The sequence below is a fragment of the Takifugu flavidus genome, unplaced genomic scaffold, assembly GCF_003711565.1.
Source record: "Takifugu flavidus isolate HTHZ2018 unplaced genomic scaffold, ASM371156v2 ctg141, whole genome shotgun sequence".
In the NCBI taxonomy this organism is placed as follows: Eukaryota; Metazoa; Chordata; class Actinopteri; order Tetraodontiformes; family Tetraodontidae; genus Takifugu; species Takifugu flavidus.
The window spans coordinates 1-17490 of record NW_026621877.1 but is presented as its reverse complement, the minus strand read 5'-3'; the positions used below and the strand labels follow the sequence as shown (position 1 = coordinate 17490).

The window sequence follows — 17490 nt, the reverse complement described above, 5'->3', positions numbered from 1 at the left end:
TCTGTTGATTCTTTTACACTGAATGGATCAAAAAAATGAGGGTTACATTTTAGCAGTATATTTGAAGAAGATAAGATGCCACATCGAATAAGATGCCACAAAGTCCAAACTCTGGTCCTCAGATGACCCTTGTGCTCTGAGATTATTGCTTGCCAAAGTGTCTGGCTGTAATATGCAGGTATGATTGATTAGATTAACACGGGGCATTTTTGGATCTGATTAGCTTGACAAGCGTGTCTGTGGGTGACACAGGGAATCAGAGTTGTGCGTCACCTCAGCGTTCTCCAGTCAGTCTGGTCAAAGGTCAGCAGGTTTCAGACACCACCGAAGGGCAAGAGGACCGCTTGGTTCCCCTGAGGAAAGGTCAGAGTCGCACTTTATGGTCTCTTGGCTTTTTATGGTCTCTTGGCTGTTAGATGCCTAGAAAATCCTATTCTTAAACAATAATCCTTTGAAAAAATGTACGAATATTTTACTCTACTGTTTCCGAAGTGTGCACGTGTAGACGACTGTATGTAGGACTGATTCACCAATAAATTCATTATTGAACAGTCATGAACATCGTTGGCCAGTCCAACTATGCTGGGGTGGATAAAGTTTTTGGACCAGCAGCTATTATGAAATTCTAAGTATTTTAAGATTATGTTCCTCTATATGATTTCAGCAGTATACAGGAAAAACATAAAGTATCAATTTTAGCTGCTGCTATTTTATTCACATTGCGTGTCCTCAATACAAAGTCCACAAGTGTCAGCGCGTGGTGGTTATCTGGAGTTATCTGCAGGCTGTTTGCATTTGACCTGCTGGACAGATAATTGCTATTCTCTAAATGCTTGTTGGAGGTTGGTGAGCCGAGCTGCCGTCTGCTTTCTTATTCTCAGCATGTGTTTAAACCTCAACACCAGCTCGGTTTACAGGACACAACTGCCCGCGCCGCCTCGCCGCGGTCTCAGAGGTCATGTGACGTTGGAGAAGAAATCTCTGCTGAAGGAAATTAGCGAGAGCTGTCATGACAACACGGCAGGAACTTCTGGACTTTGTGCTCTTAATGACAACTGGGCCCTGCCTTGGCTATATATACACGTGCGCTGGGATCTGATCACATATCCGATTGAATCCTCAGAGCATCAGAACGGAGGAGCAGGTGAGCACAACCACACGCTTCAGCAGCTTTCTTTTAGACGTGGACACACACGTTTGACATTGTGAGTGCTGCTATTAATGTGTCTGCTTATGTTTCAGCAAACGTCACCATGAAGGTGCTTGTGGTTCTAACCATTGCAGTGGTGTCTGGTGAGTCTGCATCAGAGGGGAAATAGCTTCAAATCGGAATTCTCTGGATTATATTCATGTTGTTCTTGTCCATCAGGTTGTCAGGCCAATTTGTTCTACGCTGATGCACCCAAGCCCCAGCTGGAAGTGCTGACTGATGCATTCTGGGACTATGTTGCCAAGGCAACCCAGACAGCTGATGACACTCTGCAGATGGTCAGGAAGTCTCAGTTTGGACAGGACGTGAGGTAGGTCAACTGGTGAGGCTGGGAGCTGTATGGTCATGATGGGAACACCACCAAAAGAACATCTCCTCTAAACTGTCTTTCCACGTTCTTCTGCAGCGCTCGTCTGACAGAGAGCGCTGATATGGCCAGCAAATATGCGGTGTCCATCCAGGAACAGCTTCCCCCGGGGGCCCAGGACCTCATCACCAAAGTCACCACAGAGGCTGACGTGCTGAGAGAGCGCGTGACCCAGGAACTGAGCAGCGTTCGTAACAAGCTGGAGCCGTACACCGAGGACATGAAGGCCAAGATCCAGGCCAGAGTGGAGCAGCTCAAGCAGGAGCTGGCCCCTTACGCAGACTCTGTGGACTCTGAGGCTCTGAGAGCCACACTGATGCAGAAGAGCGAGGAGCTGAAGAGCAGCCTGGAGCAGAGCGTGAAGGACCTGCAGGCTCAGCTGGGACCCTACACTGATGACCTGAAGCTGAAGGTGGACGGACACCTGCAGAATTTCCAGCAGAACTTGGCTCCCATGTCTGACAAATTCCAGCTTGAGTTCAGTCAGAGAGCAAGTATGGTGAAGCAAATGGTGGCCCCCTATGCTGAGGACCTGAGGGAAAAGCTGGACCCCTACGCCCAGGACCTCCAGGCCCAGCTCATGTCTCTCTATCAGTCATTTGTCAACGCTAATTAAGTGAACCACTTTAACAACATCTCCTCATGTTTAGGCTACCTCGTTTCCCCAACAAGATCAATTAAACATCTGAAATGTTCCACAGCATTTTATTTATTACTCGGTGCAACTATTGGACCTCTGCACCGGTCAGAACTGTACATACTTAGTTTTTATTGCAAAGTCTGAAACTTTTTAAAATTTCTGTAATTTGCCAAAAAAAAAACCCCAAAGAATTAAATTAAAATGAAAACTCTGAATTCAACCATTATTTCAGGAACGTAAACAGGACCCGAGTGCGTGGCAGCGAGGCCCCGCCCGCTCCCAGAACCCGTTTGGACTGTGGTTCATCCTGTCTGAACACGCTTCAGCCACAGTCTTCAGACCTGCTCTCCTCCGGCTGGGGGCTTGTCAACACTTGTGTTATAACGGCACTTTCATGGTGTTGACGTTAAACCAGCCACAGAGGATCATTCGGAACCACAGAAACCTGTTGTTGTTGCCGAGCAACACGGTCACTCATCGGTAGAACTTATAGTGTATTTACAACAGGAGTCTTATCTGGTGCCCGTCTCCAACGTGGAGGCCAGAGTCCAGCGATACCACGTGCACGCGTGTACGCTCACACAAACACACACACAGATTCACACAAAACCACATTATTTGTTTCCTGGACACAACAAAAAGGACGAGTCGAGGTGTTATTCATCTTCTGTGAAAGAACTCTGGCACTTTCTTCATCTTGGCTGTGTAAAGAGCAGAATTTCACCCCTGAGAGACAAAATATTCAATTTCCCTTCGGGGACGAATAAAGTAGATCTTGAAATGCTAATGTAGCAGCTTTAAGTGCTAATTAGCACTTGTGGGGGCACTCAGGACGTCTGTTCACACCACTGAGCCCCAAATCCCCCCACTTTCAAATACCAAAGCCCAGACTGACGTCTCCAATCAGCCTCTCGGGGTGTGTGTGTGTGTGTGTGTGTGTGTGGGTGGGCGGGGGGGTCGTTGTTAAAGGCTTTTGGGATTCTTTGCACACGATGGATTTTGTCCTAATTTGTCTGTGTTGTTTAGAGGTGGATGGGTGGTTGTTATCAGCCCCCGTTACGGCACCAGGAGGTCGTGACCCCAAAGCTTTGCTGCTGGTCCTTGTTTTTTCCATATCAGCTAATTCAACACAAAACAACGATTAAAGCAATGATTGATTTTTGACAACTGACCTTAAAAATTTCTCTCTCTGTGTACATATAACACACACACACACACACACGCACACATACAGATGCTATATAAATAAAGATTGATTGACGATGCGGTGTGTTGTGTGTGTGTGTGTGTGTGTGTGTGTGGTGGGGGGGGGTCTACCCAAAGTCCATCGCCCTGAGGAAACAAAGAGAGGCAGAAAAGTAGTGAGGGTCAGAATTCCCTCTTCAGGATGAAACAGATAAGATCCCTGCATAGATCAGAAAGATGCCCCAACATGTGGCCCCACACATGTGGCCCCACACATGTGGCCCCAGACGTGTGGCCCCACACATGTGGCCCCAGACGTGTGGCCCCAGATGTGTGGCCCCAGACGTGTGGCCCCAGACGTGTGGCCCCAGACGTGTGGCCCCACACATGTGGCCCCAGATGTGTGGCCCCAGCTGTTGCTACAGCTGGAAGCTTCCAGGCAGGACGAGCCTCTGCACGGCACCACCGAGCTAAAATCAGGAATTCCTGCTTGGGGCCTTTCCAGGCACAGCAGAACAAGGACATGTTCTACATCAGGAGAGGGAATCTAGCAGGATCCGAGGTGATCACTGATCACAGATCACAGATCGCTGATCACAGATCACAGATCGCTGATCACAGATCACAGATCGCTGATCGCTAACCCTTCAAATTCAAAGCCTCATAGAAAAAAGCATCTCCACGACTCTTCTAGATCCATGGAGACGAACAACTGCACCTGGCCCAGCGGATCCTCAAATGTCCGTATCCGGAAAAGAGCGAAGGGAAGGGAGACGCTACGTAGCTCCACTCCCATCGTGTGGTGAAGCCGTGACACAGCTGAGCAGAGAGAGTTGTCCTCTCTAACTCTAGGGTTAGCGTTAGCATACCTGAGCTGTGGGTCATATAGGTTATATATGGGCGTATGCTACACAGAAGGGACACGTCTGCTTTTTCTTTATAGTTATTTATATTATTTAATTCATATGTTGATATTCTTTTATTCGTGCTTCTTTTTCTGCTCTTTTGTTCTTATAATTTGCTGCTGGAATCACAAATTCCCCTGAGGGAGTCATCCCAAGGATTAACCCCTCGTTAGCCTGGTGTGCAGCGAGCTAACTGCTTTGGTGCAACCGATTGGTGCTGTTCATCCAGGATCATCAATATTTGCTCTGATGTGTCCAGTGATTGGACCCTTCTTTAGAACCCAACCCTGACTTGCACTGCTTTCCATACTTTGCACATCAGCACCATAGCTACAGCCTGTATATATATTTATCTTGGTTGCAAAGACTTTTATATACCCTTTACATATCTGAACTCTGTAAATACAAACATATAGATTGATATCATAAACACATATCATTGTGTGTATATATTGTACATACCCATCAGTTTTACTCGCCACTTCTGGTTGGATGCTAACTGCATTTCGTTGCCTTGTACTTGTGACATGTGTAATGACAATAAAGTTGAATCTAATCTAATCTAATCTAATCTAATCTGATCTAATCTAATCTAATCTAATCTAATCTGATCTAATCTAATCTGATGGTGTTGTTGCTCTTGCTAAGTGCATTTGTGTCACAGTCTTATTTGGGAAAGATTTACAATCAAAAATTGTTGGAAAATGATGCATTTCGCTTTCAAGACTCTCGAATGTTTGTAAAAACTGTGATGACACTGAAGGAAAATGCTTCTCTCTCAGTTCTGGTTTGTTCTGCAGAATTTAGTGACCTGAAGGAGCTTTAGGCTGGATGGGTCAGGGTCAGGGTCAGGGTCAGGGTTAGGGTCAGGGTCAGGGTTAGGGTTAGGGTTAGGGTCAGGGTTAGGGTTAGGGTTAGGGTCAGGGTCAGGGTTAGAGGGTCAGGGTCAGGGTTAGGGTCAGGGTTAGAGGGTCAGGGTCAGGGTCAGGGTTAGGGTTAGGGTCAGGGTCAGGGTTAGAGGGTCAGGGTCAGGGTTAGGGTCAGGGTTAGAGGGTCAGGGTTAGGGTCAGGGTCAGGGTTAGGGTCAGGGTTAGGGTCAGGGTCAGGGTTAGGGTTAGGGTCAGGGTTAGAGGGTCAGGGTCAGGGTTAGGGTCAGGGTCAGGGTTAGAGGGTCAGGGTCAGGGTTAGGGTTAGGGTCAGGGTTAGAGGGTCAGGGTCAGGGTCAGGGTTAGAGGGTCAGGGTTAGGGTCAGGGTTAGAGGGTTAGGGTCAGGGGGTTAGGGTCAGGGTTAGAGGGTCAGGGTCAGGGTTAGGGTTAGAGGGTTAGGGTTAGGGTCAGGGGGTTAGGGTTAGGGTCAGGGTTGGGGTTAGGGTCAGGGTCGGGGTTCAGGGTCAGGGTCAGGGTTAGGGTCAGGGTCAGGGTTAGAGGGTCAGGGTCAGGGTTAGGGTTAGGGTCAGGGTTAGAGGGTCAGGGTTAGGGTCAGGGTTAGTGGGTTAGGGTTAGGGGGTCAGGGTTAGGGTCAGGGTTAGGGTTAGGGTTAAGGGTTAGGGTTAGAGGGTCAGGGTTAGGGTTAGGGTCAGGGTTAGAGGGTCAGGGTTAGTGGGTTAGGGTTAGGGGGTCAGGGTTAGGGTCAGGGTTAGAGGGTTAGGGTCAGGGTTAGAGGGTCAGGGTTAGGGTTAAGGGTTAGGGTTAGAGGGTTAGGGTCAGGGTTAGAGGGTTAGGGTCAGGGTCAGGGTTAGGGTTAGGGTTAAGGGTCAGGGGGTTAGGGTTAGGGTTAAGGGTCAGGGGGTTAGGGTCAGGGGGTTAGGGTTAAGGGTCAGCCTCCGCTGCACTGTTGCCACCAGAGGGCAACAGCCTCTCGTCCACATCTCTGCGCTCGTTTTCACCCTTTTATGGAACAAGCAGGACTTTTCTACTCAAAACATATCGAGATTCAGCAAGACTGAGTCTAGTTAGTGATTCTGTGTGTGTGTGTGTGAGTGTGTGTGTGTGTGTGAGTGTGTGTGAGAGTGTGTGTGTGTGAGTGTGTGTGTGTGTGTGTGAGAGAGAGTGTGTGAGTGGGTGTTTCATGGGGTCTTCAGGAACTTGAATGTTCCAACCGGAGGCGAGTGAAAGGTTCACCTCAAAGTCACGCCCTCCTGAGTGTGGCACTCACGTGCACTCCACGGCTCACGTGCACTCCACGGCTCACGTGCACTCCACGGCTCACGTGCACTCCACGGCTCGTGCATTGTTTGGTGTGGGAGTCAGACCAACATCCGCTTTAGAAAAGGTCATCACATTTATTTCCTTGATCACAGCTAACATAAATTATTTCTACCGCTTTGATTCTGGTGTCCACTGCTCTCATGCGTGAGCGCAGCTCCTCTGGCCTCCGCGGACGTTTATTACAGCATGAAGCAAAGACACGTGCGCTCCGGTGGAGCACGGCTCGCCCGTCCTGGTCGCTGGAGCTTTCCTCGTCTTTCGGCACCAGAAATTGAAGAGTCTCTGAGTCCAATTTGTAAAACAGTCCCGGGTCTCTGTGCTGGTCCAAGCTGTGACGCCACGGCCGCCTCGGGGGGCAGCAGCGCCGCTACCCGATCGTGATCCCGAAGCCACACTGGAACTTGTTCTTCCGGTGGTTGAGGAAAGCCCCCAGGGCCAGCGTGAGAGGGAGCGGGATCAGCTTCTTCTCCAGGGTCGCTCCGACCACCCAGTTACTGTCGACAGTTCCTGGTAAAAGGAAACAGAACTCATGGAACAAGGTGGACCTGGACCTGGACCTGGACCTGGACTAGCTCATGTGCACCCGGACAGCTGCAGCTCAGAACACACCAGGCCTTTGGGCCACATGTTCAGGACCCATCGCACCGGCGTCCACATGGGAGGCCGTGACCCGTTACGGTTGGCCACGCCCACTTCTGTCTGCTGCAGTGAACCATCGAACCTTCTAGTCGTGATGTTGCAGCTATGATTAGTGCTGGATCCCAGAGACCCAGTTATAGTGGGACCAGCCCAGGGAGCAAACGTCCCCTGTAGTGGTGTTAGCAGGTCCCCCTCCAGGTCCCAGGTCCCCCTCCAGGTCCCAGGGCCCCCCTCTAGGGCCCCCTTCAGGTCCCAGGGCCCCCTCCAGGGCCCCCTTCAGGTCCCAGGTCCCCCTCCAGGGCCCCCTTCAGGTCCCAGGGCCCCCTCCAGGGCCCAGGTCCCAGGTCCCCCTCCAGGGCCCCCTCCAGGGCCCAGGGCCCCCTCCAGGGCCCAGGTCCCAGGTCCCCCTCCAGGGCCCCCTCCAGGGCCCATCCCCACCGCTGTGGCCTCCACCCACCCCCACGTTACTCTGAAGGTGAGCAGCTCCTACCTTTGAAGAGCAGGTTGGCCTTGGGCAGGTCCAGCTGGTAGCCCAAGGACGTGGTGGTGTCCTGCATCCTCGTGCTCGCTTCAAACTCGACACCGATCTGCAACTACAGGAGACCAACAGGTGTTTTCTCCAGCATCAGGGGAAACGGGTCCAGAAATACCGACTGTGGGCACCTGGTCGTTGGCTTTATGGTAGTAGGAAGCGTGAGCACCGGCTCCTCCTACGGTCACCGTGGCAACGTAGTTATCACCTGCAAACAGACGCTATCAAAGACCTGCGAGCACACACACGGTGACCTGGGGCAGAACAGGGCAGAACAGGGGCAGAACAGGGCAGAACAGGGGCAGAACAGGGGCAGAACAGGGGAGACAGGGTCAGGGTCAGGGTCAGGGTCAGTCAGAAGAACGGGGCACAGAACAGGGGCAGAACAGGGTCAGGTCAGAACAGGGGCAGAACAGGGGCAGAACAGGGTCAGGTCAGAACAGGGGCAGAGAACAGGGGCAGAACAGGGCAGAACAGGGGCAGAACAGGGGCAGAACAGGGTCAGAACAGGGTCAGGTCAGAACAGGGGCAGAACAGGGGCAGGCAGAACAGGGTCAGGGTCAGGGTCAGGTCAGAACAGGGGCAGAACAGGGGCAGCAGAACAGGGCAGAACAGGGGCAGAACAGGGGCAGGGTCAGGGTCAGGGTCAGGGTCAGGTCAGAACAGGGGCAGAACAGGGGCAGAACAGGGGCAGAACAGAACGGGGCAGAACGGGGCAGAACAGGGCAGAACAGGGGCAGCAGAACAGGGGCAGAACAGGGCAGCAGCAGAACAGGGGCAGAACAGGGGCAGAACAGGGGCAGAACAGGGTCAGGGTCAGGGTCAGGTCAGAACAGGGGCAGAACAGGGGCAGGGTCAGGGCGGGTCAGGGCAGAACAGGGGCAGAACAGGGCAGAACAGGGGCAGAACAGAGGCAGAAGAACAGGGGCAGAACAGAGCAGAACAGGGGCAGAACAGGGGCAGAACAGGGGCAGAACAGGGGCAGAACAGGGGCAGAACAGGGCAGAACAGGGGCAGAACAGGGGCAGAACAGGGGCAGAACAGAACAGGCAGAACAGGGGCAGAACAGGGGCGACAGGAACAGGGGCAGAACAGGTCAGGGTCAGGTCAGAACAGGGGCAGGGTCAGGGCGGGTCAGGTCAGAACAGGGGCAGGGTCAGGTCAGGGTCAGGGCCACTTGGGTGATGCCGAGCTGCACTCTGGGCCGGTTCCAATGACCACCCAGAGCATCCTGTCATGGGCTCTACCAGCTAACAGCATTTCTGAAGCCTCACACTGATCGTCACAATCACCGTTATCTTGATGTCAGCGGCTCGTTAATGCTCATTAATGCTCGTTAATGTGCTTTTACCAGTGTATCTGCCCAAAAATGAGGTGACGGTTCCTTCTTCTCCTGGTCTCCTGTGGTACACCAGCTCCCCCCCCAGCGCCAGTGCTGGGGTAACAGACTGGAGATAGTGGCTCACCAAAATCCCTGAACACAGTATTTTAGTCCACGTTAGCGAAGCAGAATCCTTAATCGCTCCTAACGGAGCCGCAACGCCGACGTCATCACAACAGGAAATACCAGATCCGACGACCACGTCTGGATTTCCCAGCGTCACGGCGGTGGTGAAGTCCTCGCCGCGGTACTCAAAGTCGCACTGCCAGTTCACGAACTTGTGCTGCTGAGTCTGCAACACACGTAAATAACGAGAAGAGTCGCGGCCTCCGACAGCGGCGGCGCCGTTGGACGCCGGCTGCCTGCTAACGTACCTGAATGGCGATTTTGGAACGCACTGCCGTTGTTAGCTGGTGGATAATTTGGGCGTTTAGACTGCCAGTGTTGTCCATATCGCCAACCATCACTGGGAATGACTGAGTGAAGAGGAAAGTGTGTGATGTCAGGTGGGCAGCGCCCCCTTCTGAGCCGCACTCATCATTACATCAGATCATTAATGCTGCTACTAATTAAAACCAACGCAGTAGTGGATCCTTGGCTCTCCTTCTTTGGAGTTAAAGGAACAAAAAGGACAAAAACATTTTAGTAGGGCGATTTGAACTGGGTACCTCAGCCGGTCCAGTCTGTTTGCTGCCGACGTACGTGGAACCAAAGCGGTACCCAGATTCCCCGAGGGTGCTGAGGGTAACAGTATGGCTGACCTGGAAGTGGTTACTCAGGCCCTTGTTGACCACCAGCCGCACCCCTTCCATCTGCAAAGGGAACACCTCTGGAACAGAGACCAAAGGTGAGTCAATGCCCGTTCCAGAGAGAAAAGGACCTGGAAACATGGTCGGCGAGGATTCAGAGTCTAACCTTTACATTTGCGGTGGCACTCTTCATACGAGCCAGGATTTGGGAGAGAAGAATCTGAGCCTGGAGTTTCAGAACTAGATGCCTGGAGGACGGAAGACACTGGGGGCACAGTGAACCCTGGAGGGACTGACACCAATCCTGGGACCCCTTGGCCCCCTGCAGCTGGGGCAGGACTGGGAGAGGCGGCCGCCAAAACACTGCCCATGTTCTCTGACTGCAACACATCATTAAAGAAAGACATGAGGGCTTGGATTTAAACATCATGCATCCCTCCTGCAGCATGATGACGCTTAAAAGTCGTTTCAGTTTGTAATGATGCCACTTAGACATGCACACAATTTTATGGGGGGGGGGAGACTTACTAAAGATAAAAAGTCACCTGCATTTAAGATGGGTTAGCTTACCTGCTAAACTCTGCTAGCTGTCCTGCTGCCCTTCTAGCAGTAGCAGGACGACTTTAACTAAGGCCCAAATGACCGACATTCTCCACATTTACAACACGTTACAAAACCACTATTAGCATGTCAAACATTAAGAGTCATGTCATGTTTGGTACATACGGATAAAACATCAGCGTGCACATTCAGCGCCGTAAGGATCAAATCTGATAAGCTAACATAAGCTAGCAGGGTTTGTGGTTTAGCCGAGTGGTTTTAGCTAGGCTTCCATGTGGAGCCGACCACGAGATGTGCCCTCACTCGCGTTCAAACCGCAAAAGGCAGAGCTACGACGGCCAAGAGTGGACGCCACCGAGCACTGCCGGGCGGTGGTGCGGCGAGGATCCCGGTTTATGCACTTACGGTGACGGCCTGTGTCCAGGTGTAGTTAAATACCGGTAAAGTTCAAGACACCCTGCGAGACCGGATCGTTGACGCGTCTAGAGACGACTCCGCTGATTGGCCAAGGAGTTTGTTACGTCCGTCGTCATTGGCTCAAATGACAGCTGGGACGGCCCACTCGATGACGCAAGGCCCTACGTCATCGAGCGTTATCCTGATTCTCCGTGAGGACTGAATGACATTCCAAGGGTAATTAGAGTCGCTCCTAAATCATTTAAAATAAATGTCCCACAACGATAGCTCGCGCTCTTTATGGTGTGCCACATGCACTCTCATGTCTTAATAGCCAACAAGGCAGATAACCATGAAAATGTTTGTTTCTGCCAACATTTATTGGATTGGTTTGCACCTGTAAATCCATCCCATGTGTTCTTCATTCCGTTACAGGTGACAGGCTGATACAGGTGACAGGCTGATACAGGTGCAACACCAACAATCATCTCAGACGGAGCAGCTGAGCCAGGCTGAAGGTTTTGGTCCCTTTAGAAGCTTCATCTCTGAGCTGCAACTGCAAACACATTAGAATCCTGAGCTTTATGGGTTAAAAACGTGTCTAAAGTTACGGAGCACGACCAAAAACAGCTCACAGTCAGAGTCTGACTGGAGGAAGCCTCTCGCACCTGTGGAAAATCCACATTTACAGACAAAAGAATGAAGACAAAAACTTCTGTGGCATCAAATTTGGGTTGAAAGACCAAAGTGGTGATTCAAAGGTTGGCTAGAGATCGTCAGGAGTGTGCACGGTCAGGAGTGTGCACGGTCCACTCCTGGAGTCGCTGTAGGATCACCCCTCCGGCCTGACGCCTGGACCAGCGGCTCATGAGTTCTGTAACCGGGCCTGGGGCCCGTTAACCCACCAGAGAGACACACCTGGAGCACGAGAGGACACCTGATGTGGCCAAACTGGGACCTGGGACGGATCAACGTGCTCTTGTGAGCAGCGCTTATTGAAACTGTGCACGTGAGCGTGCACACCCTAATGCCACGCTCTTTTCTTCAGAACTCTGAAAACAGGGTCCATCTAAGGGAACATCTGCAGAGATGCTGCTCACTGGGAAGCATCGTGTTGAGGCCGTGCACGTGATGCACAAGGCGTTGGGTTTTAAAGGCAGCAGGCATGAGCGTCACCATAGCGACGCCCGGCGTAGCAACCGTCAACAGCAGCACCTCAGAACCTGGAAATGCACAGACATCTGTCAGTTGTCTTATGTGGCTGTTTCCTATGACGTCATCTCTCAAGCTTGTGCCCCCAGAGGTGGCCGTGACCTCCCCCCCCTCCCCCGAGGTACTGACTAGCTGAAGGCTAATCTGGTCACCTGGAGAGCCACAATATCAATAATAATAACAATAATATAACAATAATAATGTATAATAAGCTGCCCGTGCTTTTATGACTCCTCCGTAGGGACCGCCCACTGCCTTTTAACTGACCAATCACAATCGCCGATCTGCCCGCTAACAGAATTACAAAAAACAGTCCAGATCTTGATTTATTCGATAAGTTTAATGTAAAAAAATAAAGGTGATAATGCAGCAGATACAGAACAAAAGCCAAAGAATAGCGAACAACAAGCACGTTTGAACATCCAAAGCTAAAATGACAAATGTGCAAATTAAGCTGGAAAAATCAAATCTTCAAGCCTTAGAGTAACCAAAAACATTCACATGTGGAGCCATTTTAGGCATTTATCCTCTCTTTTTCCCTTCATGTAATTTTATTCTAAACTTCTAACAAGGTTGTTATACCCGTAATACCTGACATTAAGTTCTGTAGCCATGAGTTAACCCAAAAATGTCATGTCAATGAAATTCTCCAGCCCGTAGTGCATGCAGCAGTCCAGCTGCGACCAACACGCCTCAACAGCAACATCTTCTTCTGCCCTTCCAGCATCTACAGCTGTAAAGGAATTCTTCAGTTCCTTCGATGTCCAGGACAGCACAAAGGGAAGCTTCATTCTTTGACTGTCCACCTGTTCCCTTTGACGACAGCGTCTCTGGAGGACCATTGGGAAGGTAGTAGCAACATGCAATAAAGAATAGTTTCTGCTAGAAATATGGAAATACAAGAGTGGATGAAGTCCTTGTAGAGGGGGAGGCTCTGTGACGGGAACTGTGAGGTGTCGTCGAGGGTGAACATCCACGACTGGGAGTGGGAGAGGGCGATCCTGGAGGAAAATGGAAAATTAAAATGCTGCAAGAACATAAATGAAGATGATTTTAGGGTGGAGGTTGAGTCCCAAACATTTACCTATTTCTGTTAAACTGCCGCCTCCGACAGCCACACAGTGATCTGGAGCCTTCATGTGGTGGAACGTTCTTCCCCGTAACACATCCGCAATCTTAAAATAGGAGTCATATATACAAACATCGTATAATATACATATACAGACATAGAGAGACACATGTATACCTGCTAAATATCAAGAGGACGTTCACCTATAGGTCACAGTTGCTTCAGGCACACAGGACAGCAACAGATCTCATTTTGATTGAAAATACTGCAATGTCCATATATCACCTCTAAAGGGAGTAAAAAACCCTGCAATGTCCATATATCACCTCTAAAGGGAGTAAAAGACCCTGCAATGTCCATATATCACCTCTAGAGGGAGTAAAAGACCCTGCAATGTCCATATATCACCTCTAAAGGGAGTAAAAGACCCTGCAATGTCCATATATCACCTCTAGAGGGAGTTAAAGACCCTGCAATGTCCATATATCACCTCTAGAGGGAGTTAAAGACCCTGCAATGTGCAGATATCACCTCTAGAGGGAGTAAAAGACCCTGCAATGTCCATATATCACCTCTAGAGGGAGTTAAAGACCCTGCAATGTGCAGATATCACCTCTAGAGGGAGTAAAAGACCCTGCAATGTCCATATATCACCTCTAGAGGGAGTAAAAGACCCTGCAATGTCCATATATCACCTCTAGAGGGAGTAAAAGACCCTGCAATGTCCAGATATCACCTCTAAAGGGAGTAAAAGACCCTGCAATGTGCAGATATCACCTCTAGAGGGAGTTAAAGATGCACTCCCCCGTCCGTAACCTCCGGTGGGCGAAAACAAATTTGATTACTTTCGTCTTGACAATACTGAAGGTGTCCTTTTTAATCAGTAAAAACCTGAACAATAACAAGAAATTTAGTAACATTTCTATTCTTTTTTTTGTTTCCTTGACTATATCTGAAGCACCATGCACAAATGTAGAGCAGCAGAACTTCAGATTGTGTTCGTGAACGTTAAATGACTTGACTTGAATATGTCAGTTGTCAATCACCTTCTTGTTCTTGGTCACCATCACAGGGGTGTCGTTGTGGTAATTCTTGAGGCTGCTGTCAGCTCCACTCTTCAGGAGCAGCCTCACCATGTCAACCTGGTCCCTTCCACAGGCGCTGTGGAGCGCTGTGTTCCCACTGTAGGACTGGCCGTTAACGTCACAGCCGCTCTGCCACAGACAAGTTACACAGATGATGTGATTCAGACAGAAAAGGTCTGAATATGAAACCGAGCGGAGTCACAAGTTTCCCCTCAATGTCCACACGTTACCTCGATGAGGAAGCGAACCATCTCTGCATTACTGCTCTCTACCGCGTGCATGAGAGGACTTAGGCCACTTTTGATGTCCTGAGTAGGAGAACGTGCACGTGGGGTCAGTTTTGAAGCCACAGTGACGGTAAATGTAAAACATCTCATGTGATGGTGTGAAAGCTGCTGTCAGTGCAGCAGAAGGACTCACCATCACATTGATATCAGCACCTGCATCCAGCAGCATTTTGGCCAAGTGTTTGTGTCCACGTTGGACAGCCAGATGAAGGGGGCTCAACCCTGCAAATGGTGAGACGGGAGATGCGTCAGAAGATGGACGGATGATCAGAAAAGGTCACAAATGTAGAACGGGGCTCTAAACTACGAGGCTGCGGAGAAACAGAAGAGAAAGAATCCACCCTGCTGGATTTCCCCCCCATCTTGTCTGAACATGAGCTCTGGGAACAGTTAAAACATCAATACTTTCACTTTAATGAGCCGAGGACGCTTCAATCAGCATCCAGCCAAACGGTGCTGAAAGCAGCAAAGCTTCACCATATTTATGTTGCTCAAGAACAACTGATATCAAATCTGATTCTGTGAAAGGGGCGTGAAGAGAGATGAAAGAGTAATGAAAGAGAGATGAAAGAGAGATGAATGAGAGATGAAAGAGAAAGGAAAGAGTGATGAAAGAGTGATGAAAGAGTGATGAAAGAGTGATGAAAGAGTGATGAAAGATAGATTAAAGAGATGAAAGAGTAATGAAAGAGAGATGAATGAGAGATGAAAGAGAAAGGAAAGAGTGAAGAAAGAGTGATGAAAGAGAAATTAAAGAGAGATGAAAGAGATGAAAGAGTGATGAAAGAGAGATGAAAGAGTGATGAAAGATAGATGAAAGAGTGATAAAAGAGAGATGAAAGACTAATGAAAGAGAGATAAAAGAAGGAGGAAAGAGAGATGAAAGTGATGAAAGAGAGATGAAAGAGGGAGGAAAGAGATGAAAGTGATGAAAGAGAGATGAAAGAGTGATGAAAGTGAGATGAAAGAGAGATTAAAGAGAGATGAAAGAGGGAGGAAAGAGAGATGAAAGTGAGATGAAAGTGAGATGAAAGAAGGAGGAAAGAGAGATGAAAGTGATGAAAGAGAGATGAAAGTGATGAAAGAGAGATGAAAGAGAGATGAAACAGTAATGAAAGAGTGATGAAAGAGAGATGAAAGAGATGATAGTCAGGGTCCCGACCAAAAAGGGGGAGAACTTACCGCCGTAGTTCCTGATTTCCAGACACGTGGACGCTGCTCCGGCCGACAGCACCACTGACAGACATTCCTGCTGGTTGTGTTCACAGCAGAGGTGCACAGATGTTTGGCCGTTGCGGTCCAGGGCAGCAGGGTCGGCGCCTTCTCTCAACAAAGCCTCCACCATGTTGGCCTGATGGGTGATCACGGCCAGATGAAGAGGGGTCTGGGGGGGGGGCAGACGCACAAATAAGTGAGTTCATGGTGAAAGCAAGAAGTCTGCTCACTATCTCGTAAAACAGCTGCCACGTTCCATCTCGTGACAAATAACGGGAATGCAAAGAGTCCTGAACATGCCCAGAGTGGCCCTAAGGTGAGGATACAGACAGTAGCAGCAGCCGCTAACGTATGAAACCAACGGGATTAGCAGAGGGAAACCTGACTGGTCTCTGGATGGGGGGTGTTCTCTACTATTAACTGACAGTCAGAGCGGCGACCTTTGCACCACGTCACAGAACAAACAGCAACAACACAAGTGTGAAACATCTGAAATGTGTCCTGCAAGTCTCAGAGGGGGAAAAGGAAATAGAGATGGACACGGAAAAGCTTGGATAAGTGGGAAAGCACAAAAATAAAAGAACTTGTGCAATCGAGGACATCCCTCTGGCTGAGGTCAGCCTGTGTCATCACATGGATCTTTAGTCTGTCAGGTTTGTTGGCCAGGGTTAGTGTTAGTGTTTAAAGGGTTAGTGTTAGTGTTTAAAGGGTTAGTGTTAGTGTTTTTTTTTTTAAAGGGTTAGGGTTAGTGTTTTAAAGGTTAGTGTTAGTGTTTAAAGGGTTAGTGTTAGTGTTTAAGGGTTAGGTTAGTGTTTTTAAAGGTTAGGGTTAGTGTTTTTGTTTAAAGGGTTAGGGTTAGTGTTTAAAGGGTAGGGTTAGTGTTTTAAAGGCTTAGGGTTAGTGTTTAAAGGCTTAGGGTTAGTGTTTAAAGGTTAGTGTTAGTGTTTTAAAGGCTTAGTGTTAGTGTGTTTAAAGGGTTAGTGTTAGTGTTTAAAGGGTTAGTGTTTAAAGGGTTAGTGTTTAAAGGGTTAGTGTTAGTGTTTAAAGGTTAGGGTTAGTGTTTAAAGGGTTAGGGTTAGTGTTTAAAGGGTTAGTGTTAGTGTTTAAAGGGTTAGTGTTAGTGTTAAAGGGTTAGTGTTAGTGTTTAAAGGGTTAGGTTAGTGTGTTTAAAGGGTTAGTGTTTTAAAGGGTAGTGTTAGTGTTTAAAGGATTAGGGTTAGTGTTTAAAGGGTTAGGGTTAGTGTGTTTAAAGGGTTAGTGTTAGTGTTTAAAGGGTTAGTGTTAGTGTTTAAAGGGTTAGTGTTAGTGTTTTAAAGGGTTAGGGTTAGTGTTAAAGGGTTAGTGTTAGTGTTTAAGGGTTAGGGTTAGTGTTTAAAGGGTTAGTGTTAGTGTTTAAAGAGACAAAGCAATAATATGCCAAGAGGAAATCTGGAGTTTTTACCTTCTGATAAAGTTGCACAACAAACACGATAATCAGGAACAGATACCTGATCCAAGTTTCACTTTTATTCTTTTACTTTCTGTGTAAGGGAGAGAGAGACAGTGTGTGTGTGTGTGTGTGTGTGTGTGTGTGTGTGTGTGTGTGTGTGTGTGGGTGTGTGTGTGTGTGTGTGTGTGTGTTTTCAGTAAAATCAACATGTAACCTAACCCTAACCCTAACCCTAACCTAAAGTGTCCTGAAAGTCTTTTTTCATTTTTCTTGAATCCTGTTACTCTCACACACACACACACACACACACACACACACACACACACACACACTTACTTACAATAAATAATCCAAACTTGGCAGTCATTGTTTAGCCTTTTCACTCCTTTGTTTGATTCATTCCCAGAAAAAATCCCAACC

The 17490-nt window shown here is 48.9% G+C and overlaps 3 protein-coding genes and 1 long non-coding RNA gene across 6 annotated transcripts; 2 read left to right on the top strand and 2 right to left on the bottom strand.

Moving 5' to 3' along the window:
* Window positions 1-873: 873 nt before the first annotated feature.
* Window positions 874-2432, top strand: LOC130519727 (apolipoprotein A-I-like). The gene is made up of 4 exons (XM_057023258.1): window positions 874-1144; window positions 1243-1293; window positions 1370-1520; window positions 1617-2432. The coding sequence occupies exons 1-4, from the start codon at window positions 883-885 to the stop codon at window positions 2191-2193; spliced, it is 1041 nt and encodes a 346-aa protein (XP_056879238.1). The 5' UTR covers window positions 874-882; the 3' UTR covers window positions 2194-2432.
* A 4137-nt stretch (window positions 2433-6569) lies between these two features.
* Window positions 6570-10926, bottom strand: LOC130519725 (mitochondrial import receptor subunit TOM40 homolog). Of its 3 annotated transcripts, none has more exons than XM_057023255.1 (9): window positions 10783-10926; window positions 9983-10196; window positions 9736-9896; window positions 9442-9543; window positions 9254-9359; window positions 9038-9160; window positions 7818-7894; window positions 7645-7747; window positions 6570-7022 (listed from the first exon to the last, which is right to left on the bottom strand). In XM_057023255.1, exons 2-9 carry the CDS (start codon window positions 10185-10187, stop codon window positions 6883-6885), a joined length of 1017 nt encoding a protein of 338 aa, XP_056879235.1. In that variant the 5' UTR covers window positions 10188-10196; window positions 10783-10926; the 3' UTR covers window positions 6570-6882. The 3 variants fall into 3 exon arrangements, with proteins under 3 accessions (XP_056879235.1, XP_056879236.1, XP_056879237.1); XM_057023256.1 differs by lacking the exon at window positions 10783-10926 and adding an exon at window positions 10543-10763; XM_057023257.1 differs by lacking the exon at window positions 10783-10926 and adding an exon at window positions 10387-10453.
* On the top strand, window positions 7811-8605 carry LOC130519726 (uncharacterized). The gene is made up of 3 exons (XR_008948445.1): window positions 7811-7935; window positions 8454-8495; window positions 8556-8605. It is a non-coding gene; the product is annotated as an uncharacterized LOC130519726 (long non-coding RNA).
* A 1380-nt stretch (window positions 10927-12306) lies between the features above and the next one.
* Window positions 12307-17456, bottom strand: LOC130519731 (B-cell lymphoma 3 protein homolog). The gene is made up of 7 exons (XM_057023265.1): window positions 17411-17456; window positions 15609-15810; window positions 14560-14648; window positions 14370-14447; window positions 14101-14268; window positions 13070-13160; window positions 12307-12986 (listed from the first exon to the last, which is right to left on the bottom strand). Exons 1-7 carry the CDS (start codon window positions 17435-17437, stop codon window positions 12868-12870), a joined length of 774 nt encoding a protein of 257 aa, XP_056879245.1. The 5' UTR covers window positions 17438-17456; the 3' UTR covers window positions 12307-12867.
* Between the last annotated feature and the right edge of the window lie 34 nt (window positions 17457-17490).

Coding starts and splice junctions, on each gene's coding strand:
- LOC130519727 (XM_057023258.1), top strand. CDS start 883: ATGTGTTTAAACCTCAACACCAGCTCGGTTTACAGGACACAACTGCCC. Junction 1,145..1,242: donor GCATCAGAACGGAGGAGCAG/GTGAGCACAACC, acceptor CTTATGTTTCAG/CAAACGTCACCATGAAGGTG. Junction 1,294..1,369: donor AACCATTGCAGTGGTGTCTG/GTGAGTCTGCAT, acceptor CTTGTCCATCAG/GTTGTCAGGCCAATTTGTTC.
- LOC130519725 (XM_057023255.1), bottom strand. CDS start 10,187: ATGGGCAGTGTTTTGGCGGCCGCCTCTCCCAGTCCTGCCCCAGCTGCA. Junction 7,748..7,817: donor ACCATAAAGCCAACGACCAG/GTGCCCACAGTC, acceptor GGTCTCCTGTAG/TTGCAGATCGGTGTCGAGTT. Junction 7,023..7,644: donor GGCCAACCTGCTCTTCAAAG/GTAGGAGCTGCT, acceptor TCCTTTTACCAG/GAACTGTCGACAGTAACTGG.
- LOC130519731 (XM_057023265.1), bottom strand. CDS start 17,437: ATGACTGCCAAGTTTGGATTATTTATT. Junction 15,811..17,410: donor CCAAGTTTGGATTATTTATT/GTAAGTAAGTGT, acceptor CCCCCCCCCCAG/ACCCCTCTTCATCTGGCCGT. Junction 14,448..14,559: donor GTGCTGATATCAATGTGATG/GTGAGTCCTTCT, acceptor TCTCCTACTCAG/GACATCAAAAGTGGCCTAAG.